This window comes from Sitodiplosis mosellana, unplaced genomic scaffold (assembly GCF_009176505.1).
Source record: "Sitodiplosis mosellana isolate CC-2019 unplaced genomic scaffold, AAFC_SMos_1.0 Smas_scaffold_1, whole genome shotgun sequence".
Lineage (NCBI taxonomy): Eukaryota > Metazoa > Arthropoda > Insecta > Diptera > Cecidomyiidae > Sitodiplosis > Sitodiplosis mosellana.
Genome location: NW_022595244.1, coordinates 16,420,855 through 16,445,793, shown reverse-complemented (window position 1 = coordinate 16,445,793; position 24,939 = coordinate 16,420,855). Strand labels below are relative to the sequence as shown.

General features: G+C 38.2%; 5 protein-coding genes across 6 annotated transcripts in view; 1 reads left to right on the top strand and 4 right to left on the bottom strand.

Moving 5' to 3' along the window:
- Positions 1–162: 162 nt before the first annotated feature.
- Positions 163–2,061, bottom strand: LOC129564708 (uridine 5'-monophosphate synthase). Its single transcript, XM_055438878.1, has 3 exons — positions 1,775–2,061; positions 1,391–1,667; positions 163–1,326 (listed from the first exon to the last, which is right to left on the bottom strand). The coding sequence occupies exons 1-3, from the start codon at positions 1,925–1,927 to the stop codon at positions 314–316; spliced, it is 1,443 nt and encodes a 480-aa protein (XP_055294853.1). The 5' UTR covers positions 1,928–2,061; the 3' UTR covers positions 163–313.
- Positions 2,048–3,308, top strand: LOC129564717 (rRNA methyltransferase 2, mitochondrial). Its single transcript, XM_055438887.1, has 3 exons — positions 2,048–2,392; positions 2,512–2,713; positions 2,798–3,308. Exons 1-3 carry the CDS (start codon positions 2,238–2,240, stop codon positions 3,185–3,187), a joined length of 747 nt encoding a protein of 248 aa, XP_055294862.1. The 5' UTR covers positions 2,048–2,237; the 3' UTR covers positions 3,188–3,308.
- Positions 3,219–9,576, bottom strand: LOC129564698 (protein aubergine-like). The gene is made up of 14 exons (XM_055438866.1): positions 8,294–9,576; positions 7,582–7,717; positions 7,292–7,418; positions 7,011–7,067; positions 6,423–6,931; positions 6,021–6,338; positions 5,781–5,904; positions 5,672–5,702; positions 5,409–5,606; positions 5,125–5,310; positions 4,735–5,013; positions 4,192–4,665; positions 3,951–4,086; positions 3,219–3,842 (listed from the first exon to the last, which is right to left on the bottom strand). Exons 2-14 carry the CDS (start codon positions 7,678–7,680, stop codon positions 3,702–3,704), a joined length of 2,679 nt encoding a protein of 892 aa, XP_055294841.1. The 5' UTR covers positions 7,681–7,717; positions 8,294–9,576; the 3' UTR covers positions 3,219–3,701.
- A 104-nt stretch (positions 9,577–9,680) lies between these two features.
- Positions 9,681–12,328, bottom strand: LOC129564710 (myosin-G heavy chain-like). The gene is made up of 2 exons (XM_055438881.1): positions 11,428–12,328; positions 9,681–11,319 (listed from the first exon to the last, which is right to left on the bottom strand). Exons 1-2 carry the CDS (start codon positions 12,326–12,328, stop codon positions 11,216–11,218), a joined length of 1,005 nt encoding a protein of 334 aa, XP_055294856.1. The 3' UTR covers positions 9,681–11,215.
- The window catches only part of LOC129564702 (voltage-gated potassium channel subunit beta-2-like), a 43,759-nt gene continuing 31,027 nt past the window's right edge, over positions 12,208–24,939 (bottom strand). The window contains exons 1-8 of one of the 2 annotated variants that reach the window (XM_055438873.1): positions 15,553–21,576; positions 15,077–15,147; positions 14,018–14,248; positions 13,738–13,950; positions 13,417–13,496; positions 13,054–13,320; positions 12,751–12,954; positions 12,208–12,619 (exon numbers count right to left, since the gene is read on the bottom strand). In XM_055438873.1, the coding sequence (XP_055294848.1) occupies positions 12,518–12,619; positions 12,751–12,954; positions 13,054–13,320; positions 13,417–13,496; positions 13,738–13,950; positions 14,018–14,248; positions 15,077–15,147; positions 15,553–15,857 (1,473 nt within the window). In that variant the 5' untranslated portion in view covers positions 15,858–21,576 and the 3' untranslated portion in view covers positions 12,208–12,517. Of the gene's footprint in view, positions 12,620–12,750; positions 12,955–13,053; positions 13,321–13,416; positions 13,497–13,737; positions 13,951–14,017; positions 14,249–15,076; positions 15,148–15,552; positions 21,577–24,939 lie in introns of those variants that run through there. The other variant, XM_055438872.1, reaches the window with a different exon arrangement.

The following is a 24,939-nucleotide window of genomic DNA, read 5'->3' as shown; positions in this document are numbered from 1 at the left end:
CTCACTGACAACCGCTCACTTCTATCATGAATTGAACGTACTAAATAAACGTGTGAATAATTTGAAAATATTTCAATCTCGTTTGTAATTTCTGCTCTTTTGAAAGAAAATTTCATGTAATTCTATCTAAAGACAATATTTTTCGAGAGAAAATACCTCAAATTTGGTTCAACTGATTTATTAAAATATTCAAAAATATATATAAAATATGGGTATAATATATGGTTTTGATTTGTTCCAAAAAAAAAACAAATGGAATGTATTCAACTGGAATATAATTTGTGCATATCAAATATTTGATAAACAAGTAATATTAGTTAACACGTTCGGTGTATGCAGTCCACAGTTGGTCACGATATAGTTCTGCTGCTGTGCGAATGTCCTTGGCGTTGAGTATTCCACGACCAACTACGGCAATATCGGCTCCTTTTTCTTTGATAACATATGCCGGTGTGTTGTACTGTTGTCCCAAGTCATCTGTTTTCGTATCAATTTTGCATCCGGGTGTCAATTGCAAAAGACCTGCATCTTGAACTACACCCTTCGTTTGGCAAACAATGCCAGCGACAAAATCAGCGTCTGCCGTGGTCGAAGCGAGTTTCATTGTGCTTTCAGTGTATGATTGTGTGATCAAATTGCCGGCCGAACTGAGTTCAGCCAACAAGAAAACGCCTCGATTGGCTGATGTGCCGCTCAAAGCATTTTTCAATCCTTGCAAAATGCTCGGTCCAGTCAACGAATGAACGGTGACCAAATCTGCCCAATCGGCGATGCTGAAAACACCTGATCCGTACTGCAATAAAACCGTATTTCCGATATCAGCAAATTTACGGTCTTCCATGATCAAGAAATTGTGCTTCTTGGCAAGGGCTTGCAATGAACGAACGAAATCTTCATTGAAGTCATCGATGATGTCAACGTGTGTTTTCAACACACAAATGTATGGGCCAGCGGCATCAGCTGCATTCAAAATATCAACCGATTTATTGGTATCAGCGGCCAAACACAGATTTGTCTTCTTCGATATGCAAATCTGCAGTAAATCCTTTGCGATTGGACTTTTGGTCAGCTCCAATCGAGATTCATAGGTAAGTTTGGTGCGGTCAACCGTTGGTTGCTCATTTTCCTTCACCGGAGTTTGATTGTTTGTAACATAATCCGTGATTTCTTTGACGCACGCATCGTCGATTCGATTGGCTTCACGGAGAATGCCCAAAAATTCTGATATTTTGAACAACGAATGGACACGAACATCATTATGTGTGATATTTGCCGCGCCACCTTGTTGCCGGTCAATCACAACAATCGAGTCATTCACAACGATACCTGACAATTTAAATTAGTTTAATTATTCTTATCTTTGAGAAAATTGAAAATCGAATGACAATACCTTCTGCACGCAAATCGGCCACCGTTTCCAAAATGCTCGACCCTGAGGTAATGATATCTTCAATGATCAGACACGAATCACCTGCGCCATACTTTCCTTCGATCAATTTCTTCGTTCCGTAGGCCTTGGCTTCTTTGCGACGAATCAGCATCGGTTTCTCTTGCTTGATCGAAAGCAACGTTGCAATCGGCAATGCTGTGTAAGGAACTCCGCAAATGTGTTTGTACTCAATCTTTTGCTCGTCGACAAAATTCAACAGCAAAGTCGCCAATAAATCCTAACATCGAAAATGGCATTTAATGTGAAATTCTTTGTTACAGCCACCGTTATCACGGCAACAATCACATACAGGTAATAAAAACACGTGTCGACGGCCGTACTCACCATTACATCGGGATGACTAATGATTACCCGCAAATCGAAGTAAATCGGTGTTTGAAGGCCAGATTTCGTTTGGAAATTTCCAAACTTAATGGCATCGATTTCGTGCAATTTGATTGCGAGTCTTTTTAATGTTTCCTGAGAGTCAGCGACCATGATAACCGTTTTGTTCGACTTGTTATTGTGGAATGTGGTGTAAGCAATTTATTTTTAATTCAAAAAAAACCGACCGAGGTGAAACATACAGCGCAAAAGTGTCTATCAATGACCCTAACCTTACAATTGATATCATATGGATTTGGATATGGAAGTGACAGTGACAACATGCTTCATAACAACATGCATCAGGCAACACACATTCTGCCTGTCATAACAAACAGATAAATGTGCACATCGTTCTCGACCCGGTACATTCACACTTTACGAGTAAATACGGTAATTTTTAATTAATTTTTTTATATTCAAAATGATTTGCAATCCCCGACTGATTCGAAGCATTCACACCAGCTGTGTGCAGTTGAAAAAAGTGCCGAATAAAGCGAAAAGTCACAGTTCACATCAGTGGCTCTCGCGACAGATGACCGACCCATTTGTTGAATTGGCGAAAACGAAGAATTATAGGTGTGTGTGTGTTTTTGGAAAATCCCACAGAAAATATGAAAAATCAGAATTTAGAATTTCTTTTTGTTGATCGATTGATCGTCAAGTGGATAAATTTGCTGTTGTCATTTATTTTTCAGGTGTCGAAGTGCGTTCAAATTGATTGAAATCAATGAACGAGCAAAAATTCTGCAACCCGGCCAAACGGTTATCGACTGTGGAGCTGCACCAGGAAGCTGGACTGAAATTGCCGTGAGTGAAACAAATGCTGATGGAAAACAAAAGAAGAAACCAAAAGGATTTGTGATTGGACTTGATTTACTCACGATTCATCCCATTGAGGTAGGTCTTTGTGTTAGGATCTGGAATCATTTTGTTCAATTCAACCGGGCCTAATCCGGTTGATGGTTTTTCTCATATTCACAGGGTGCACATTTGCTGAGTCATGCGGATTTTACCGATACAAAAACCCAAGATCGAATCAGAGAGCTGCTCAATGGGCGAAAAATCGATTGCGTACTTTCTGACATGGCACCAAATGCAACAGGAGTTCGAACTTTGGATCAAGACAAAATTATGGATTTAGTTCACAGTGTTTTACAGTTTGCTGTTCTCATGTCATCCGAAAATGCCAGTTTGCTCGTTAAAATATGGGACAATGGGAATGTGAAGAAGTTTGAAGAGGTTGCACTGCGTTACTACAAGTCAATAAAACAAATCAAACCTGAAGCTAGTCGAGGCGATTCAGCGGAACGATTTTTGCTAGCCAAAGAATTTCGTGGACTTGAAAATATAACCAAATCCGATTCCACTTAGTTTTTATGTTAACATCAGAGAAAAAAGAGTATTTCGTATTTAATGAAAAAAGAGGAACATGTTCAAGTTTATTCATTGTTTTGTTAAATTGAGATAATAATAAATGTTTTTCATTTGCAAATGAAGTCGTTTGTTTCAATAATTTTTTTTTTTGGTTACACAGAAACAATTCACAAGCAACTGTCAAACTTCTTTGAGTTGTATCGTCATTTTTATGAATTTTGTTCATATTTTTATTTGCGAACAGTTTATCGACATATCGATATGCGTGATATTTGTATGAAAATATCTTTCATTCGTCGGGCTACAGTTTCATTTAAATTTCGCGTGCAAAAATTTTCAGTCAAATTAAAGCGAATCAAAATGATATGTACTGTAAATGCTTTTGAATCGTTTCTGTTTTGATAATGTCAAAATGAAGAATAGAAAAAAAAATCCAATGAAAAAAATGATAGAAAAATGGTTTGGCAACAGTTGGGTTGGCCATGGTGAGCTCTGGCTCTTCAAATTTTGTCTACAAGAAGTAGAGTGTGCGTTCGATGCGTGATGCTACATCACCGGTTGGAGATGATTGCATCGACTGGCTGGCGATGAATGCCAACTTGTGAGCATATTGGCAGAGTGCTGGTACACGAACGGTTCCACTCCAATTATACTGAAATTCAAAGAAAAAAGGCCATTAGGCAAAGAGGCAATGTCACACGATTGATTCCAATGAGAACAAAATGATTGTCAAATGTTGAATTCACAGATAAATACGTACGTAGAAGTAGGTGAAACGGAATGTCAACGCCTGAACTTTGTCAGGTGGAAGACCCATTGTATCGTGGATGATGTTGAATCCTGTCGGTGAGACTGTTCCTTCGCGAACCGATTGTGACACCAAATAAAAGTCATACCTGAAGAAAAAGAAGAGAAAAATGCGTTTGAAAAAATGCGTACACCTCGCCTCACCTCACACACACACACAAAAGAAAACATGCCGAATAAACAAATAAACTTACCGTTCTGGCAATGTGATGATATCATCGACACATGTGCCCGGATCTGGATTCTTGCGATCAAAGAAGATGCGTGTGTTCACACGTTTCGTCACAATCATGTACAGAAACGGTGGCTCTTTCAGATTGTATTGTGCGTAAACGGCCTTGAGCTTTTCCTTCATGGTGGCAACCTCGTTTTCAAGAACGAATCGGATCTGTCCATCGCCAACACCATCACGGAAGAACAAAATCTTTTCCGGCAATGTATTGTTGATTTGCTGGAATTGATTCACAGCCTTGACAATGTTGATTCCCAAGTAGTTGGAAATTTCTTCACCACTCTTGTGACGATTCACTGAACTGAAGAACTCGTTGTTCCTCTTTCGCAAGTCCATTGTTGCGACCATGGCGCCCCACGAATCGTTCTTGTTTTTCGGATCATGGCACACATCGTAACCAACTGTCATAAGACCACTGACCGGCATTGCAATCAACCTAAAATTCAAATTCAAACATTTTCGTTTTATTATTTCGATCTTGCTTTTGTCCTTGTCCAAATCTTACCATGGCAAGCCTCCAAGTTTGGCATTCATTTGAATCGCGACCTTTGTGGCTACGCTCATCAATCCAGAGATGCCTTTGGTTTTATCTTTGGGTGTGATTGTTTTTGCAACCATTACTTGACTTGGCACACCAAAATCCAAGTAGCACCGTTTTTTGATCGTTGCATACCGATCGGCTTGATTGTTCGACACAACGCACATAATCAATTGTGGATTTTGGCCGGCAGCCTGGGCGATTTTTTCCGAAACCGCCGTTTGAATGTCATTTTGCAACTCTTCACTGTGAACATGAATTGAATGTGGTCAAATATAATTTCCAATTGTATTCAAAATTATGTAAAAAATGCTTCAAATGAAGAAAATGCTCAAGAAATGAGCTAAATTCACTTACATGCGTGGATTGCCGATGGTGAAACGCATTCCGTTGCCAGCACGTTGCAGTGCCTTGACAAAATCTTCGGCTTCCTTTCGTGCACGCGAAGGTGTAATCAAATACCAGCGTTTCAAATCGATGCAATGGGCCATCGAATTGTTGCGGAATTCGCCTTGCCAGTCAGCACGGCTGTTGGTATCAGCTCTGGAAAAATGGATTTATTTTTTTTCTCGCATGAAAAAAATTGAGAGAACCGAAAAAAACATGTTTCAATTTCAACATAACAAAAATGAAATGCATACTTTTTATCGTTGCCGAACAGGATTTGTGGATAGGGCAAAATGCGAGCCGGAATTTTCACCAAATTAGGATCCAATCCCAAGCTCCAATCGGTAAGATGTTGTGCACTTTGTTGTTGCAGACGTTGATTGAATGCCAACAAACGATCGATGCGACCGGCTGGTGCAACTTTTGTGTATTGCGCCATTTCGCGCATTGTTCTGCAGAGAAAATGAATTTGAAATGAAATGCCGTGCAAAATTCTATCTGTATGTGAAGAATTTACCTGAAGTTGGATCGCATTTCTTCAGACAAACCTGTTGAATCATGCAAAAATATTGTCATTTTCAAATCATACTCTTTCAATTCAAATTAAATCTATTCATGTGGCTCACCAGTAACGTTGCAGAGCTCTGGAACGAGCAACACTTCAGTCATTCCACCACGTCTATCTCTTTCTTTCAAATTGGAAACCAGCATCGGTTGATTGTGATCACGAATGTCGAGATTGTACTTTTTCTGCAACGAGAAAAGAAAGTAAACACACACACAAAATGCATGAGGTTCCATCGAAATACGTGTATGTACAAATTGTTCAAATCGAATGTTCAAGAAGCAATGAAAACAAAACTCACTTTGTAATACTGGATGTACGACACCTCTTCATCTCGCATTTTGAATGTATCACTTGGTTTGACATCGAATGAAATTTCGTCGATGCGGTATGTTTTGTTGTTGTACCGTGTCAACACAGTCATACCAAGTAAAGCCTTCGTTGCTTCGTTCTTGAACTCACGACTTTCCGTTCGGATTCGTCTCAAAACTTCAAGAACGGTTTCGTCGCGCATGACCTTGTGAGAAATTTCAGCACAAACCAAAATATCTTCTTCATGCTGCCGAATGGAGGTAATGTAACCCGGCCAGATTTGAAGCCGCAAGTTTGGAACTTTGATCTAGATTGAAATCGAATGCATCACATAAATTGACGAATGTTTGACAAAGAATATGAATAATCAAAAGAAAGGAGAAATGCTTACAGCGGCGGCAGCATCGTATTTGTTACGGCCAATCGTTTCCAAATGGAGATCGTCCATTGCGCGACGCAGGATCAAATTCAACACTTGCATTGACTGTGTTTCGTTCATGGACACAATCCGTGCGAGTGTGAACGTAATGGTGTACACGGTGTCATCCACTTCCGGTCGATTTCCACGTGCTGTACGAACAACCGGTGATCCATCCAACGTTCGCACCAAGAACAATTGTGTACCGTCGAACAAATATCCACCAAGCATAGCGTTCTGTGTTCGCACCAAATAGCGACGGAATCGCTCATCGGGAACATCCGGACTGAAGTCAACGCGATACAGATGGATATTCCATTCCGGCTTTTTGGTCAAACGAAAGTAATTGGCTTCACATGTTATCTTTTGACCGGTGGTACCAACTTTCGACAAAATTTCTTTCGGCCGCGTATAGTAGTACGATTCGGGTAACGGTTTTTGTGGCTGGCGGATCGTTCCACGAATATTGTCCGATCGACTTTCTACAAATTCCGAATTTCAAAAGTGATTGCAATGACTGGTTTCTGATGAAAATCAAGCGTACGAGTGGCTGAAACTTACCAGGATACAAAACTCGCTTGGAAGGATCAGAACCGGCTGATGTTGCTGGCAGTTTTGCTATGGGACAGATGATAAAATTCATAGAAATAATTGTGAAATCACTCCAAAAAGCCCAATGATTTGTGAAAAAAAAATGCTTGGTCGATTTATTCATATATTTCAACTAGTTTGAGCCTCGTTTGAGCTGTTGGCTTTACTCGAAACTGCTCGAAACAAATGTTCTCATGACTTTTTCTCGCAAATCTTTCCAAAAAAAGGGTGCAGAAAATAATCTGACTTACAACCACCGCGTCCTTTTGTCTGGCTGTCTTCAGAAGATGAGTGTTTCAATCCCACCACTGGCCGGCCTGGTTGAGGTGCCGGAGGGCGCGGAGGGCCACTGGTGAGGGCATACGGTTCTCGTTGTGGCTGCACATAAAGAAATGCGCATTAAAATTTCATCAAAACAAAATGGCGCCATTTCGTATGGCGGTCATTGTGTTTGTGCTTGCGACTTGCATGCAACACGAGCCATCTTTTTATGCAAACAAACAATGTCTTTGAATTCAAACGAAATGAATGCTTTACTCACACCAGGATGACCATCTTTTGCATGGAATGGCGTTGGATGCTGGAAAAGACCACGACCGCGGCCTCTAGCGCGGCCAACTGGTGGCTGATTTGGATCCATGTCACGTCAGACCTTTTCTTCTTCGTCAAATTAAATACTGTAGATGCGACAATCAATATATCAATCACTGTTTTAGTTAAAATTCTTTAAGACGAACGAATTTACACCGAAAATGCTCGAAAATTGCGTTATTACTACGTTTTCGTTCCTATACAATGTTCGGTGCAACAACAAAAACACAAAAAACAATATCTCTTTATTGTGCGCACGAACATAAGGAACCGTTAACCGCAACGATTGTTTGTGCACCATTTAAAATACAATACTGAATGGAATTGTGACGTTGCAATACGATTTGCCAGATGAAGCACAGTTTTTTTTGCTTTACGATTTTCACAAATTCACCGACATTTTTTTCTATTGGGAAATTAGCTGAATTTGCATAAGAATGTTACAAATTGTTGCGAAAATTGCAAAACGATGGCACGAAAAATCAAAATCGCGGGCAGAAAATGTACAATCGACACGTGGTGTTTATACTAGCAAAATCAAAAATTGCAACGACATAAAAAATGCCAACAAAACGAAAATAATTTCAACAAATCGGATGTTCACTTGACAATTCTCAATTAATTTTTATGAAAAACCAAAGAAAAGAACACTTTTGTCTTACCGAAAGACGATTTCGGATGAATTTTCACTTTGTCAACTGATTTTCTAATAGCGCGAATGCTATAAGTCAACTGCACCTCTCAATATATTCGGAACGATTGAGTGGTGTGATTCTCTCGTCACTGCTTGCGACTGTGCCAATGAAGTTTCACCAATACGAATGGCTTTCGCAATATGCGTAGTCTCTCAATATCATCTGTATTAGTCTCTCTCATTCGCACTCAAGAGTGAACCACCACATCGAACCGTCGTTAGTCTGTGTGCGCATATTCGCTTCACTTTACTCGCAGTGCCTACAACACAACCACTTACGCATACACTGAAACCAGAAACCATCCTCCGGCGACTGGTATTCGTATGCAAAGTGCGATTCTGTGTTGCGAACGAAAAAAAAACAGCACTGTCTGAATCGATGCTCGGCTAACGGTGAAAAAGAAACATCGTACACGGAGCAACATGCATTCCGTCTGAATGATGCCTCACTTTTCGAACCACGATTTGATGCGACATTTGTTTCTGTTGTACGACATGAAATTTCATGTTTCGTTCGAAAAACAATTGCACATTACATGTGCATGATACTTATCGAAACCTTCCAATGGCATCAATTGCAAGAAATACATTGAGAATGCATGCTTTTTTCACAATCAAACGTGCCTATTTTTCCTCTCTACCGGCAGCGAATCGCTGTAATACAACGCCAAATTGGCCGAACATTTGTTGCAATCAGCGAATCAAATCAAAATTAAATCATAAGTTCATTTTCCACTTATCACTGAATTGTTTGTTCTTGCAAGACATTAGCGTTTTTTTGTGTCAATATGTTCATTTTGGCTGAATAAAACAATGCGATCGTTTTCACTGCCATAAATACACGTTAAACCGTTTGATTCGACCACAAACACCAACTGATATGAGCGTCGTCAGCAAAAATGTGCTGTGTACGAAAAAGAAAGGCCGACCTGAGCGGAGAAAAGAAGTGCGAAAATTTTGCGACGCAATAAAAACTCAATAGCAACCGAAAGAGTGAGGCGATATCGATTTTCCTGGAATATTGCCTGCATTCATTTGTTTAAATGTTTGTTGGCACTGAAAATTGTGCGCAACATGATTTTTTCGTGCTTTGAAGAGATTTTTACTACACCGTTGACAGTAGCATATCAAAGCATCTCAACACAATCATTTCGATTATTCTGGCGAGCACAATCAACTCTTTCAACGATTCCAATGTGTTTTGGCACAGAAATTATTATCGCTTGTTTTTTATCCTCAATACTTACTCACATAACAGCATCATCGAGCGAGCTGAATGTTCGGTTCGCTGTATGACGAAAACGACAACAAAATGAAATGAAAAAGAAAAATCCATGCAGAACAAATGCGTATGATTGAAGTTTGAATTTGACAACTTTATTGAAATTTTTCTATTCGGTACATGATTGGTTCTAAATGCGAATCAAGACAATTGGTGATAATAAGAAATTTTACTATTTGTTTATGCATTTTTTCTTAGTTCTGTATCTATTTGAAACAAACGTTATGGTGACTGTTTGCATTAAATCGCGTTTTCTACTTTGCATGTATGTGCTTGGCGTCATCGTCATCGTCGTTCTACTAATAAGAAAAACATAAATATATTTCCGACCGGGAACATTTTAACAAATGAACGAAGAAAAAAAATGTGGATTGCTTTTCATCTCAAAATCATTGCTATTCACACACGCATTTTGACAACCAGAATTAAAGAGTATAGAACAGATTGAGAATCCATTTGTCTAAGAACAAACTATATTATAGAACAAATGATATACTTGTTTGTTTTTTTTTTTTGGTAAATTGCTATAACGATAAATAGATTTCTAAAGATTCAAAACACATATCGAATACGAAATTATTGTTTTGTGAAAATAGATTTTCCGCAAGAGATTTGTATTTGTTTTTGATATTATTTGTGCTACCTAAAAATTCTCATCCTAGACTAAAATTAAATTTGCAATTAAAATTCTAGATTCCATTTGTATATTGGCTAGAATTGAAACAATTGAGACAGTTTGTTTTTTGCTTTCATTTTGAATAGACTCCCTTCTGTCATAGATGCAAGATCACAGTCATTCACCTATATTCATAATAATGCAACGAGCGAACTCTACAAAGGCAAACCAAAATCGAACGAAATGCTAAATGGTAAATTAAATCTAGAGTTGAGTTTTGTTTGGTGTTTTTTTTCTAAAGAGAACTAACTAAGTCATCCGACGGTGATGAGCGAATGAAGAAAGAGAGAGAGAGAGAAAAGGGTTGTCAGTCTGAAAATATATAGCTGAATTCGTTGCTCGCTTTAAAATTAAATCATCAGAATGAAACCGAAATTCGAAAATTCAACCTCAATGCGGCGTCTACCGAGTACCTCTCTTTATTGTTCATAAATGTATCAATTGGATTTTTTTTTTTTCAAAATATTTTCATTTTGGTATATTTTGCTTGGTATCAGTGAAAATTTGTTGAAAAAATTTCTTGATTCTCGACTTAAAGTTTATTTTGTTGTGTAGCGAACGATTATTTTACGCATAGGCTTTTTTTTGTTTTGCTTAACAAATCTGAAAAAAATATGTATGTTTTTTTGTTGGTTGGTTGGGTTTTCCCATTGTTTTTGTATCAGATTCTAAGTAGTTGGTAAAAGTTAGTTGTTTGTTTGTTGTTATAAGGTACATTATGTATATATTAGGCTGATGTATTGTATTTTGTTAGTTTGTTGTCTGAATTCAATCAATTCGCTTGAGTATTCTCATAAAATCGTTTTGCAGCGCGAGTTTTTTTTCTTCTTTGGTTTTAATTATTTTTTAATAAGCTAATTGAATGATTCCAAAGATTGCTCAAAAATTCCATAAAATGTGTAGTTTGGGTAGAAGCATGGCCCGAATACAATTTAAAATGCCATGCTCGTTCTTCGTCCCATGCGTCCGCCGCCTCGTGATAATCCACCATGTGACAAACTGCGGGAACCCATATTATGGCTCATCAAGGCTCCAGCTGTGTAAAACAAAAACCAAATCAATCCGTTCAGATGAAAGTCAAACCAAATTAAAATCATTTTCAAAGAATCATCATTAATTTATGTAAAATGTATGGTACACGTACCTCCTTTAGTTTCACTGCCTTTGCGTTCACGAGCCTTGCGCAGAAGACTCGATGTGCTTGGTCGACGACTCTCGTTCGGTGTGACATTTGTGGATGGCATTGGTGGTTTTTTATCAATTATGTCGGACGTAGAAGAACGGCGAATATTTGGAGGTGTGGTAATAGATAAAAACGGTGAACTCGCCTGCGACCGCGTGTAATCGGAGTGAACTGTAGTTAGGTGCTGTGATTGTGTCTTATCAAAACTGCCGCGATGTGAGTATGGCGACTGTGGAAACGAGATCAACAAATGCTCTTCGTCGACATCATTGTCAACGGCTTCAACCTTGAGATAGGGTGTACGTGTGGTCGTCGTAATGCTTGTTTTGCTGCTAGATGCAGTTGGTACGGTTGTTGATTTACCCGATCCACTGCTGTTCGTATCCTTGCCATGTTTTCCCTTCATGCTCGAACAAATCGATCGAAGATTAAAGTCCAGCGATTTGAAACTTATCATGCTGAAATTTCGTTTGACGGTCTTTTTTGACGATGACGACGTGGATTGAGCCGTTTGTGGTGACATTGCTGTTGCATCGCATTTCGGTGACGCCATGATCTCTACTTTTTCTTCATCAACACCAACACCACCACTGCCGCCACCGCCATTAGCAGCAGCAGCAGCAGCGTTGGCTGTGAGTGCATCGCATGTTTTACTAGTAATATCTAAGCGTAGCGAATTTTTACTGATACTTTTCGAGCTATCTACGTGTTGAGCAAATGAATTATTATCGCATTTAATCGTGGAAATTGAATGCTGTTTTTTACTATTAACAATTGAAGAAGAACAAGTATTGGTAGAAGAATTATTAGTTGGTGCAATCGGATTAAAAGTATTATTCGAACTGCCGCCGGTCAAATGCATCACATCGGGACTCTTTGACACGGCGGTCTTTGACAATTTGTTATCGATGTCTAAGATCTCCTTTTGTCACTGTATTTCACAAAAAGCTACCTTAGACGTTTCCTTTGAATCTTCACACAAACTAATAGTTTCCTCTTTCGGCGTTTCTGTCCCGCAGGCCACCCTATCGCCTGCGGGACCGGCTGATTGTCACCGAAGCGCTAACGTTGATATTGCTGGCGGTCGTATAGGTTTGTTGTCCAATATCCGCTCCAATTCAAGCATTACACTTGCCGAGAGTCGTGGTAGTAGCTGCAGAGAAAAATGTATCAAATTGTAGTCAATTGGAGATTGTGGAGGAGCAATGGAAACAACTCAATGCCCTGAATGCAAATGCTTGAAAATCTTATTTATGGCGGCACTTACAAGGCACACATTTTTACCTGTAACGCTTGTAAATTCTGATGTAATTGCTCAACATTTATGGCACCGATCAAGAGACACTGCACTGGTTCATGTTTCAGTGTCCAAGCAATTGACAGTTGAGTTGGACTGCATCCCAATTTTTCCGCCAACGAACACAAATCACGCACTTTGTCACTTTGCTTGCGTGTTTCATCAATCCTTTCCTTCGACCAGTTGAAGCTCTGCATGGGAAAAAAAAAACAAATATCCACATAAAAATGTACATCAACATTTTGATCGAGTTATGTCTTGGAAATGCTATTGTGTTATGAATAACTCACATTTTTATTGATTTCATCTTCAGTCCATGAATAGCTGTGACTTTTCGTCTTAAATGAGTTCTTCGGAAATAGTAAACGTTCACCGTTTTGTGCATCGCCCAATGCCATCGACAATGGGCCCCATGCCATCAATCCAACGCCAATTTTATTGTACATTTCCGGTAAGTACAGTTCACACTTTTCACGGCAGAACATATGGTATTCGGATTGTTCGACGATCGGCGGAATACAATTGAATTGGCGACAGTTTGAATACGCTTCCATAATCTGCATGAAATTGACGCATAAAAAACTTTGACAAATTCCATTCATACACACACACACACACAATGGATGAATAAAAATGGTGAGCATGTGAATTACCTCGCAATGAGTCCAACGGCTGGTACCCCAATACATAGTCCATCCTTCTTGTATTATGTATGTCATAGCGCGAACAATTTCTATGAAAAGAATGCGAATGCAGATCGTGTTAATCAAAAGTTTTTATTCTATTTTATCACACAATAAAGCTAGAGAGCTGTATGTATGTGAGGCGATAGCAAACAAAGGCCATTGAATGAAATGGCATCGTTTCTGCAACTACACTATATTTGAATGAAATGGGTCGCATAATAGCGTCAATACTGCGGAGAGAAACGAGATGAGAGAGAGAGAGAGAGGGAGCGAATGAGACTAACTCACCTTCCATTGGGCACATTGGATCTGCTTTGTATATAGTCACAATGTCAACATACGCCAATTGCAGACGTAGTAGGCTTGCTTTCACACTTTCGATGATGTGTTTGCGCGATAGTCCACGCTCTTCACCCTTCATGCTCCAGTAAATTTTTATTGTGACCACGTAGCCGGTTCGTTTCCAACCATGCTTCTGAATAATTTTTCCCAATTCCACTTCTGCAAAAAGCCAAACAATCGTTTTTATCGTTGCGCGACCATAATAAAAACATTAGCGTTTACTAACCGGAGTGCGCTTCAGAGATATCAAAGATGTTGATTCCACTGTCATATGCGAGCTTAACAATGGCTTCGGCTTGCTCTTCGGGAACGCCTGGTGAGAATATTGGCCACGTGCCTAGGCCAACATTTGATACACGTAATCCGCTTTTGCCCAAGTTTTTGTATCGTAATCCTGGTGTTGGTGCTCCGTGGCGTATTGTTAGCGCTTGATTTGAACCCAAACTTATTGAACGACCTGATTTTTTTTTTCCATCAACATCATCATCAAAAAATAAACCGCATTTTTTTAAAACGCAGAATAGACCAATCGCGAAACAAGTACATGAAACAATGAAAACGGCAAAGAATTAGTAAATTTCAATTATAAATATGTAGAAAATCACAACATCTACTATGGTTGACATTCGGTTGATGCGATTTCCCTTGCGGATTTAATGAACATAGTATATACACTTTTCCGAAACATTTGCGTAATCTCATTTGAGAGAGTGATAAATATTTAAACGGAATTATTGCACCAAACATATATAATACACGTATATTAGTATGCTGCAAATGCTATTAAAATGATTTCGCAACCGAAGAGAAAAAATGTCAATACTAATCGTTGTTGGAGTTGAAGCATGGATTTTGAAACTTAAATCAAAACGAAACGAAACGCAATTCATTCACGCTGCATTTGATTTGGTAACATTGCATTTATCAGTGTAAAAACGGATTTATGTAGAGTTTTTTTTCTCCAAATTTAAATTGGCTCCAAAACTTTTCCCATTTGCTGAAATGCATTTCAACGTGTCAATTTTTGAAAAAGCAAATCCAACTTTTTGTTATTTGCAACCAGTTGCGATTCAATGACTTTTTTACATGCTAAATACAATGTTTCGTTAAAGTGTGCGTTCGAAAACGATTCACTTGTTTGTTTGTTTTTTTTTATTCGTGCAGAATGAAAACGCAACTTAATTGCAAATGATCCAATGAACGTAAATTCAACACATTTTCTGCTAGTTGTTGATTTTATCGTTTGTTTTTTGTTTTGTGAATAAAAGCAAAAAAGCCATAATACCGAAATCAAGTTGACCGCCCGTACCACTAAACTCTTCCATGCAATCAAGTGATGCGATTGGAGCTCGACACCTGCAAAAAAGACCATGTGGAAAAAGAGAGAAGGAGAGAAGAGAAAACGAGAGAAAAATGAATCAAATTGTAGTCGAAAATCCGATTATGTTGTCATTTGTAGATAACGTAATGTTAACTGAATGGCACTCGGTGTCACATTCAAGATTTTTGCTAAAGCTCTTTTCGAAAAAAGGAACCCAAATGGAAAAAAAGAAACCAAAACGAATCACTGTGCAACATTTGTACGTGTGTGTCGTGCTTGGATTACATTTCAGTTCCCCATTGATTGGAAATGCAGAATGCTTTGCCCTATATAATTTTGTAAAGCACAAAATTCAATTGCGCTTACACGCAACGTTTCACCCGAAACCAAACAACATGAAGAAAAAAAAGCACTTCGACGACGAATCTATCCATTTTTACCTGTAAATTGTAACTTGATTTGGATCATCGGTTTCGTTGTAATTAGATTTCGCGTTACTATTATTGTTATTGTCATTTCCGGCTGTGGTTTGGTGCAACGTTGAAGATGATGGCGACGTGTGCATGCCTGCACTGCGGTGCAGAGCAGATGCCGAAGACGAAGATGGTAAATTGGCAGCATTCGATGCATTTCGTGATGCTGCTGCTGCTGCCGCTGCCGACGATGTCACACAATTTTGGTCGGAGGATTGATTGCTGCGTCGTGGACCAGATGGTCCACCCAAATTACACAAAACCAATGACATCTTGCGGGTGATTTTGGTTTTTCGGTTCTATCTCTTTCACACTGAAAATGAAGCCCGTCGATGAAATGTTGTTGTTCGAATTTTTATGCCGTTTGATGGGCACAGCACTAAATCACTTTTAGCGCTCACTAACGATAGCAGCAATAATTAAATGCGATTGTGATAAGATCAATCGTCGTCGTCGTCGTCGTTGTCGTTGTCGGTATTCCCAAGGCATACACATTTATTTCATACATTTGAGCACACACTCGTCGTACACTTTGACACTAATGGCATGTTGGAACAAACTGCAAATGGTACGTACTGAGGGATTAATATCCAAATGGAAAACGAAATAGCAAAAGCTGTTTATTGTATCGACTTAATGCCATACACACATACACATATCAAAATCGATAAATCCCCCCTTTCCGAACAGAAAATGCCAACAGGAAAATGCATTAATATTGATACATATGAACTGTATCTAATAACAGCAATATTCATCAACGTTGACCGAAAAATATTTCCATTATTTTGTCATTTATCCGTTGGTATTACGGTTGTTTATTGATTTCAGCAAAAAATATATGGACTTTGGATCAATTTTTTTTTCCTTTTATGTGTCGAACCTCCCGATTTTTCGGACTTTTCAATTAAATTAAATAAAACATTCTTCGAAATAATATGGCATCATTGTGTCAAGTGAGTTCAGGTGGAACAAAATTTAAAAATAAATAACAAACTGAACCAGAAAATTGCGAGAGAAAGAGAAAAACAAACGAAAAATTGCAGCGTGTGTAGTACAGTGTTGGTTGAAAAATGGTGCAGTAATAATAGTTGATTACCCGATTGGTGGTTTTTTTAATATAGATTTTAAATCGCCTGTTGTCATCGTTTTGTGCGATATGAATCTGTCAGCGCCACTCCAAACTGTGTAGAGCTATTGATTGGATTTTGGTTTTCGGTTGAAAAAGCGAAAAACGACACCGGCTCGCTACTGATCGAAATGATAACTAAAAATGAAAATTGTGGCAAATCATTGTATGAAATGTTTTGTATGCCTTTGCCAGTGCATGTGCCTTCGTTCGACTCCTTTCACATACACCGACACGACTAACGTACAACAACAACTGTCGCATACGACAACGATATATGATTTTTTTAGTGGCAACCACCCCGAACAAGAAAACGTGCTGACTATGAATTTTTAACGCTATGATTGTTTTATTGTCTGCCTATACTACTCCGCACACACATCTGTGGAAAGTCAGTGGAAAAAAAGCGTATAGTGCGATTCACTTTGCATCGTTTCTCTCTGTGAAATTTTCTTTTTTTTTTTTCGTGCAGCTTTTCTTCTTTTTCCTTGTGGAAAATCACTCTTCTGGAATAATTTTTGTGTGCAACGAAAAAGCAGAGGCCGTGAGACTCTCTCTCTCTCTCTCTCCCTCTCTCCCTCTTTGTCTGAGAGAGAACTGAAAGAATCCAAGCTTTTTAACCGAATTAAAAAACAAAACGAAAGGAAGCGCACACAGGAACACTGCTTATATTTTAAAAAAAAAATAAGTAGCCACTTTGTATGAAATTGCCGAGTCAGTGCGACGGTGCGAAAGAACGAAACTCGATTTTGCATAAATATTTGATGCAAACAAAAGTCATATGTGTATGTGTGCCTGTGCATGTGTATGGTATACTTGTGTGTTGTAGCTTGTGTGTTGCAGGAAGTCACACATTCCTGCGGATATTCAATGAGAAGCTTTAATGCAAACACTAGGCAATGGCAGTCATATGCGCCTCGGATTAAACTTTAATCCGTTGTGTGTGCATTAATGATTCAATGGCTGTAAATGTACGTGGCATATGTGTTCATTCATGCCGAATGCTTCCATCGTCGTGCTCTTTTCCACGCCACTGAGCACTGAGCATAGACCAACAAATAACGACGTATCTGTGAACCATTCTTTTTTCCACTACAATTGAGCTCGATCGAAGTTGATGATATTGTTCAAAGTAAACAAAAAAAAGGACTCTACCGTATTGGCTATTAGAAAGTTATCATTTTGGGGTCATTTCCTTTGTGTCGCATGCTGTGTTCATTTGGAAATAAATAAATTTCCCGTGTAAACAATTAGCAATGGTTTTATTACCAAAATCGACTGTAATTACGAATCTCCTATTTATATCTGTCTGTCTGTGGAATACAAAGCTTCGAAATGACTTCGATTGCCACCGAAATCGCATTACAAACTACGCTACTAAATCAATATGAAGGTTTTTTTTCACTTTGGTTCGCTTTGCATTGTGTTCATGTGTGTGTGTGTGTGTGTGTGTGTGTGTGTGTGTGTGTGTGGGGTTGAAATATGCCTCGGCCAAATTGGCATTTACGAAGCAAATAAACGTAGCTCGTATCTATAATTATCAATCAGATAAGGTTTTCTGGTGTAACAGTTAGCCGATGTGGATGAGCCTCTTGTGTGGTGTGTGTTTTGTGTATATGTGTGTCAGTTTCAGTGTGTGACGCAAACATTGAAATTATGTCGATACGGCTCAAGTTGGATCCCAGAAGCTGAAATCAGATTGCCAATTCATATCGTTGAACGCATATTCATGTGGGACGAATCGGTCGATAGTATCGATACATCTAGTGCATCCCCCCATCGCTTTTGATCTCGATGGATATTGTCTTTTGTGGTTGTCATATCATCAGCAAGAGCAGCTCGAATGCATCGATTTTGCATTAAATTACCAATCGATGCACTGATGCATTATCGAAATACCAAAACTAACGACAATCTTCATTCAAGTGAGAATAATGATGGAAAATTCAACATTATTAACTCGATGAACTGTTACGATGTAAAGTACAGAGCGTGTAAAAGTATTCAAAAAACAGATGCAATGAAACTGTTTGCAGTCTTTGCCATTCATACTTTCAAAAGCTTATTTTTGTCCGTATTATGCTGCAAAAATATCATCAACATGAGAATTGCTTTTAAGAGGTCACTTAAGCTGCACCCAATCTTTCGGCATACCTCTTGGTGTGAATCTGAAACTAAATCACTTTAAATTTTAAACCAAACACCATTTTGTCAGACACACATACATAACATTGCAGTGGTTTTTTTTCTTCTGCAATTTCTTTGAAAACTTGTGCCATAATTCCCATAAGATGTGTCGGAAGCGAATTGTGTGGAATTCAATTTTACTCTTTTACATAAAATTATTATTTAACGAGGGCAAAGTAATTAAACACAATTTTTTTCCCTATTCCGAACAGCAGAATGCAACACTAAATAGCTGAAATGCAACGCATCTACGAACTGCAACAACGAAAAAAAAAGATTATTTCGGTTTATGGTTGGTGTACACATGATATAAGTCATAAAAAAGCAGACATAAATGCATTCATTACTCCGGAGGGTGCATTTCTTACTGCAAACAGCAATATAAACTTTTATGACAATAAACTATTGTATGCAAAACTGAAATGTTTTTGTCAGCGGTGGTGGATATTAAGTTTGGCTCCTTCAAAAGTTGGCATAATATTTATGAATTGAATTAATCTTTCTCACTCTCTCGTGTAATTTGCGCTTATCAAAAGCAGAAGTTGTTAGTGATTTGTCCTGTAAATATTTTCCATCAAATTGTTGAATGTTTATAAAGAGGGAAAGCGAACGAATTGCCTTTTTAAAAATTCATTGATAGTTTGACCTATGGTTCGAACACCCACTCGAAAATCCCGAAACGCTATAAAATGGTGTTTATTCCAATGTAAAACCGTAGAGTAATTGAGATGAAAAAAAAGCCAACAACAATTTGATCGCAATCGTCAATATTTTTCCAACATAAATACGTTTCGAGGCAAACGTTATCATGAATAACAAAATATAAATTCATAGCGGTGCACGCCAAGAGAAATACAAATCTAGGTTTACTTTGGAGTAGAAAATAGCACGAGCAATATCTAAAAATATTGAAATTGAGTATGAAAAATCAAAGTTCACTCTAAATGTGGCACCTTCAAATATTCACTTGGTTTAATTTTGATTGAGCTTGGCTTTCGTGTGTATACATCTGTGCATGTTTCAAATAGTGAAATAACAATGCCATTTTTTCCCTACCAACCACACTTCAATATGTACATATGAATATCATGGAAAACATATTTTCCATGCAAGGGAACAAATTGAATCGTACCAAATGTTGAAGATTTTCTATTGATCGATTTATGGCTTTTTGAAATCACAAGTGATTCGATGTAACAGATTTCGTTTGCTTTCAAGCGAAGCGATTGCTTCCGTCATAAACCGATTATTATTCGTGGGAAAGAAAAAAGTGAAAAAAAGAGGAACGAAATCGAATATTATATTGAATATTCGATTGAAACGAGTGGTGCAAACGATGGAAAATGTAGGAAAAAATGCAATGGAATGAAGCGAAAACTATGCAAATGGTAAATAAAATTACGGTTATTTGTGGCACGAGATTGTGTTTTTAAAATCAATGGTTTCGTAAGTGTTTTTTACGCTTTATTCAGTTTTTACGATCATATACGTTGTACTCTCGACTTGATTTTGTTTCGACGAGAATTCACAACGATGCAAAAGACGACGAAGAAGGATATTGAGGATAGCCAGAAAAAAAATATTTTGTCATTTACAAAACATCCCGAATCGACACGAGTTCAAATGCTTACTGAGAACGATGCGATCCACAAATGTATCTATCCTATATGTACGCATGTATGCATGGAGTGTGGTGCTCTCGATTTGATTATGCAATGCGATATTCTTTATGTATGCATTGCTGTATTTCACTGCAGTCGTTACACGACTCAAGCAGCGGTGAAGTGCTTCTGCACACTGTGTGTTTGTTCATTCGGTCGCTTTATGCTGCCCCGTTTCGCGAAAGTAGGACTGAATAACAACGGCGACGCGCGGTGTTTGCTGTTGGCACGGTAATGCCAATGAAAAACGAATTTTCTCACTTGAAAATGCGAGGTAACTACTGAAGCCGAGGTAGAATAAAGAGAGAGAGAGAGAAGAACACGCGTCAATATAACAAACGCTATTGAAGCACAGGGAAAAAAGCACACAAACACACACCACACCGAGTCCCATTTGACTCGTTTATGCAGAAACATAAGATACATGTGGATTACCATTTGTGGCTTTCAATGCGGAGCAAATTCACAAAGAGTAAAATAAATCGACTAAATTAGTTAACTGAACACAGAAAATTGCAGTTGTCCTCGTTTTATCTCTTGGGCTCCCAATTTTTTTCTTCCGGTCGGTTGGTTAAAAATTTCATTAATTTTCCTTGCTACACTTTTTGTCTAGCTTTTTGTCCACTCTGGTTTTAGTTGTGGGCATTCTTTTTTGCTGGTGGTTTTTATTCGGTCGTTTCGTACATTCATTTGTATGATAAATGATCGTGTGAAGTGGAAGCGTCCGAGGTGGCCACATCCATTTCGAATTGAATCGATCGATATACTCGTGTCTTTGGCTTTGGTTGACAGCAATCTTTCAACTGTCACCTTCTACACACATTTTCACGGGCATTCTAATATTGCTAGATTTTATTTTTAGCAGGTGACCTCACACATATTTACAACATTTTTTCAAACTTTGCCGCAACAACAACAATAACAACAAATACCAGAAGAAGAAAAAAAAAACACCACAAAATTTGTCATTTTATAGTCATAACCATTTTTCACCATTGGACATATTCTAATTACGTAAGAGACAGCACAATTTTATTTTACTTTTTTATTCGCTGTTCATTCGTCACCATTTCATTGTTTTACGCAAATTTGCATTCACATTTGAGTATACATCGTTTTGATGGGAAAGGTGCAGGCAACAACGGTGGACGGGTGGTGAAAGGGATCGTGTGTCGCTGGTGTGTGCTATAATAGAAAATTTGTTGTGGCACGCAAACATAAAATCGTATTTTACCGATGGAACCGTGCCGTACCCGCACATGACATTACCATTACGTTTTCATTATGTTTCTCGGCTTTGATTCGAAATTTCCGGTTTTTATTTATTCAATCTTAAACTTTCTTTGTAAATGACTCTTTTTTTCTATATCGCGCTTATTTGTGTGCTACCAATCGATTTAATTTTCCCGTGCGGTCGTGGGTTTCTTTTTTCTTGTTCGTTCTTCAAGGGAATAATGTCAATGGTTGCAAGAGCAAGTGTGCCTTCGCCTTCAGACAAACGAGACGAAGACGGTTATATTGTTAGGCAATTCAATGTGTATTTGGCCATTGAGTTGCACGGCTTTCAGCATGGCAGAGAAAAAAAGGTCTTGATCCATTTGTACGAATCAAAATCAATTTAAATTTAATTTCAGAGATTGCGAGCAAAACCAAACAGATTTTGTACGTATTGAATTTGCCATTTCGATTCGAAATGATATCAGTTCCCCCCTCTCAGAACGTAATTAAGAACATAAGTTTATGTTATGTCTAACGGCTGCTTCTCTCGTATTCATTCGCTGTATCGCATGAACATACATAAATTCCTATAGCAATCAAACACTTTAGCCAATGTAAAATACACAAATCACTGGCAGTATTAAGACCACAGTATGATGTTGATGTAAACAAATTTCACGAGAAAAAAAATGTTTCGATTGAAGCAATAAAAAAAATCAGTACACAATTTATCTGCATTTTCAACGAGGCAGAGAATGAGCGAGAGAATGGGAGGAGAAGAGAGTGTGTGAGGAAAACGAGCTGACGAACTTTAAAAAATTATCAAACGTCCAACACACAAAATTCATTCCATTCACTTGGCACACATAAAAAGGAACTACATCGACCGCGATATTTTGGTTTGGGTATTTTTATTTCAATACATTCAATTTATTTGCTTTGTTCAAATTCTTTTTTTCTTTCCTTCTCTCTCTCTCTCACTCGCTCGCCTGCTCATTCGCTTGCCGTTAATGTCACTTCGTCGTATATTTTTTTATGTGTGCTAATGTTCTTTTAGCTCGGACTCGTCTGGCAAAGCGAGAATCAAAATAAAAATACACACAGTTGGAATGAAAATAATAAATAAACGTCATGCACTGCTGCGGCCACGAATGAATATTATTTGAACCATTTTCCATTTTTTTTTACTGTTCCGTACTCATTGTGATCTGTTTGGGATTTTTAAATTAATTTGCTTTTCTATTGGATTTTACATTTGGTTAAAACGCTTTTTATCCTTGTGCAATTGATTGTTATTTCTTATGCTTCTGCAGACGCGACACATTCACAAGTGGAAAAGGAAATTAATTTCGTGTGATAGAAATGAACAAACGAACGAACATACAAAAAAAAAAAAAAAAAACCGAACAACAATCGAACTATCGAAAACGAATTGATTTGAGTGTGCGTTTGGCAATAGCCAAAACAGCACAGCACGCGTTCACGGAAAGCACTTCGCCTTTCAGACGATTCAAATGTTGCAGTAAAACTGAACTCTGGGAAAATTCATGCCTGTCTATTTACTCTGTGTACTCGGTGTGTGTACGTCTTCCCTCGTTTTGCACATTCTCAGCCATAGTGCTATGTGTACACACATAGAAAATGATCCGTTGGATGGATTTTCATCGAAAATGCATGTGAACGTTGGCGTGCTAACGAAAACGAAACGGAACGTAGAACGGCATGATACACACACCGACTGGTATGTTGTTCATTCCGTGTGTGTTTTGCTGTTGTTCGCATGGCGAAAGCGTGTGTGCTTGTCTGTTGTCTGTGCGCGTATATTTGCTATAGCACATATGTTTTCCACAATTTTACGGCACTTTTTTGAAATTATCATCGTTTGGTTTTGTTGTTGTTGCTGCTGCCGCATTCGCTCCTTATTCTCAGCCCGCATTGAATGCCTCTGTATTATTATTAGATCATGTGCTTTTTCGCCTCATTTTTCGCTCTCTCTCTCTCTCTCTCTCTCTCTCTCTCTCTCTATCTTCTATTGGATATATTACGATTGAATTTACGCTAAAAAAACACTCTCGCCTCCGAGCATGCGACGACTTTTTTCCTTACTGTTGTTTTCTCTCGTTCTAAATAGTTCGCACCAAACAAAATAAAAAAAAATCTCGGTGTCGAGATTTTGCCTCACTCGCACAACAGATCTCGTCACAAATCGGATTTCGGACGATGAATTTCAAATGTGTTACATGTGTTGGAGACAATTGACAAATATTTTCATTGGAAGCACTTTTGTTCAATTGGGTGGTGATGTATAAAAACCACAGTTGAATGTACACTATTATTTACCAAATGAATGTTGTCATGATCATGAAATCTTGATGAAGCAACTACTTTATCTCTGGCACAGATTACTTTTTCGTCCATTCAGATCGGATTAAAGCAATACCAATTGAAAATTGAAATTTGATCTGGGCATTTTTTTCTCTTTCGATGGTATTCAAGTGTTTGCAGCTTTAAACTACAAACATAAATAACATTTTATTGATGTGGAGTGCGACGAGAAAAAAGTGAATACCAAATTCACTGGAAAGAGATGTGAGAAGTGAGAAGTGAAAGGCTGTTTGAAATGGTTGTAATTAAGTGGTATTGTCATTTATATCATAAGCATATTCGTGTGTTCTGTGCATGTTTTGTCTAATTGCGGCAGTTAGATAACGCTCATATTTCCTAACGACAGAAGTTTATTGAGGAAGTTGTAAAGTGCATGTCTTGGATTCGTTCTGGAATAGATTTATCCTCGAAAATAGCATGTATAAAGAATAGATACAAGTAAGCATATTCAATAGGGCATAGATAATACCCACACATTTATGGATTTGGAATCAGTCGAAGCAGAGATAAGTTTGGCACTGTGTGAACGATGACAACGTTGAAAATAAAACGAAACGACTGAACAGAAAAAAAAATGTTTCCAAGAAAATCTCGTCGGAACAAGCGAATTCGAAAAGACTGCATTGCGCCTATATAACAGACGGGTATATTTTGCGTCATGTCAAATATCACCAGACAGTTGTCTCTTTTATGCTCGCGTTCATTTCTTGGTTGCGGTGAAAAGGCCGCACAAAAGCATGCTTTGCGACATAAACACACACACACACACACACA

Coding starts and splice junctions, on each gene's coding strand:
- LOC129564708 (XM_055438878.1), bottom strand. CDS start 1,927: ATGGTCGCTGACTCTCAGGAAACATTAAAAAGACTCGCAATCAAATTG. Junction 1,668..1,774: donor TTAGTCATCCCGATGTAATG/GTGAGTACGGCC, acceptor TTTCGATGTTAG/GATTTATTGGCGACTTTGCT. Junction 1,327..1,390: donor GGCCGATTTGCGTGCAGAAG/GTATTGTCATTC, acceptor TTAAATTGTCAG/GTATCGTTGTGAATGACTCG.
- LOC129564717 (XM_055438887.1), top strand. CDS start 2,238: ATGATTTGCAATCCCCGACTGATTCGAAGCATTCACACCAGCTGTGTG. Junction 2,393..2,511: donor GCGAAAACGAAGAATTATAG/GTGTGTGTGTGT, acceptor TTTATTTTTCAG/GTGTCGAAGTGCGTTCAAAT. Junction 2,714..2,797: donor TCACGATTCATCCCATTGAG/GTAGGTCTTTGT, acceptor TCATATTCACAG/GGTGCACATTTGCTGAGTCA.
- LOC129564698 (XM_055438866.1), bottom strand. CDS start 7,680: ATGGATCCAAATCAGCCACCAGTTGGCCGCGCTAGAGGCCGCGGTCGT. Junction 7,419..7,581: donor CAAAAGATGGTCATCCTGGT/GTGAGTAAAGCA, acceptor CTTTATGTGCAG/CCACAACGAGAACCGTATGC. Junction 3,843..3,950: donor TCCGTTTCACCTACTTCTAC/GTACGTATTTAT, acceptor TTTGAATTTCAG/TATAATTGGAGTGGAACCGT.
- LOC129564710 (XM_055438881.1), bottom strand. CDS start 12,328: ATGCATTTGACCGGCGGCAGTTCGAATAATACTTTTAATCCGATTGCA. Junction 11,320..11,427: donor AGGCAGTGAAACTAAAGGAG/GTACGTGTACCA, acceptor TGTTTTACACAG/CTGGAGCCTTGATGAGCCAT.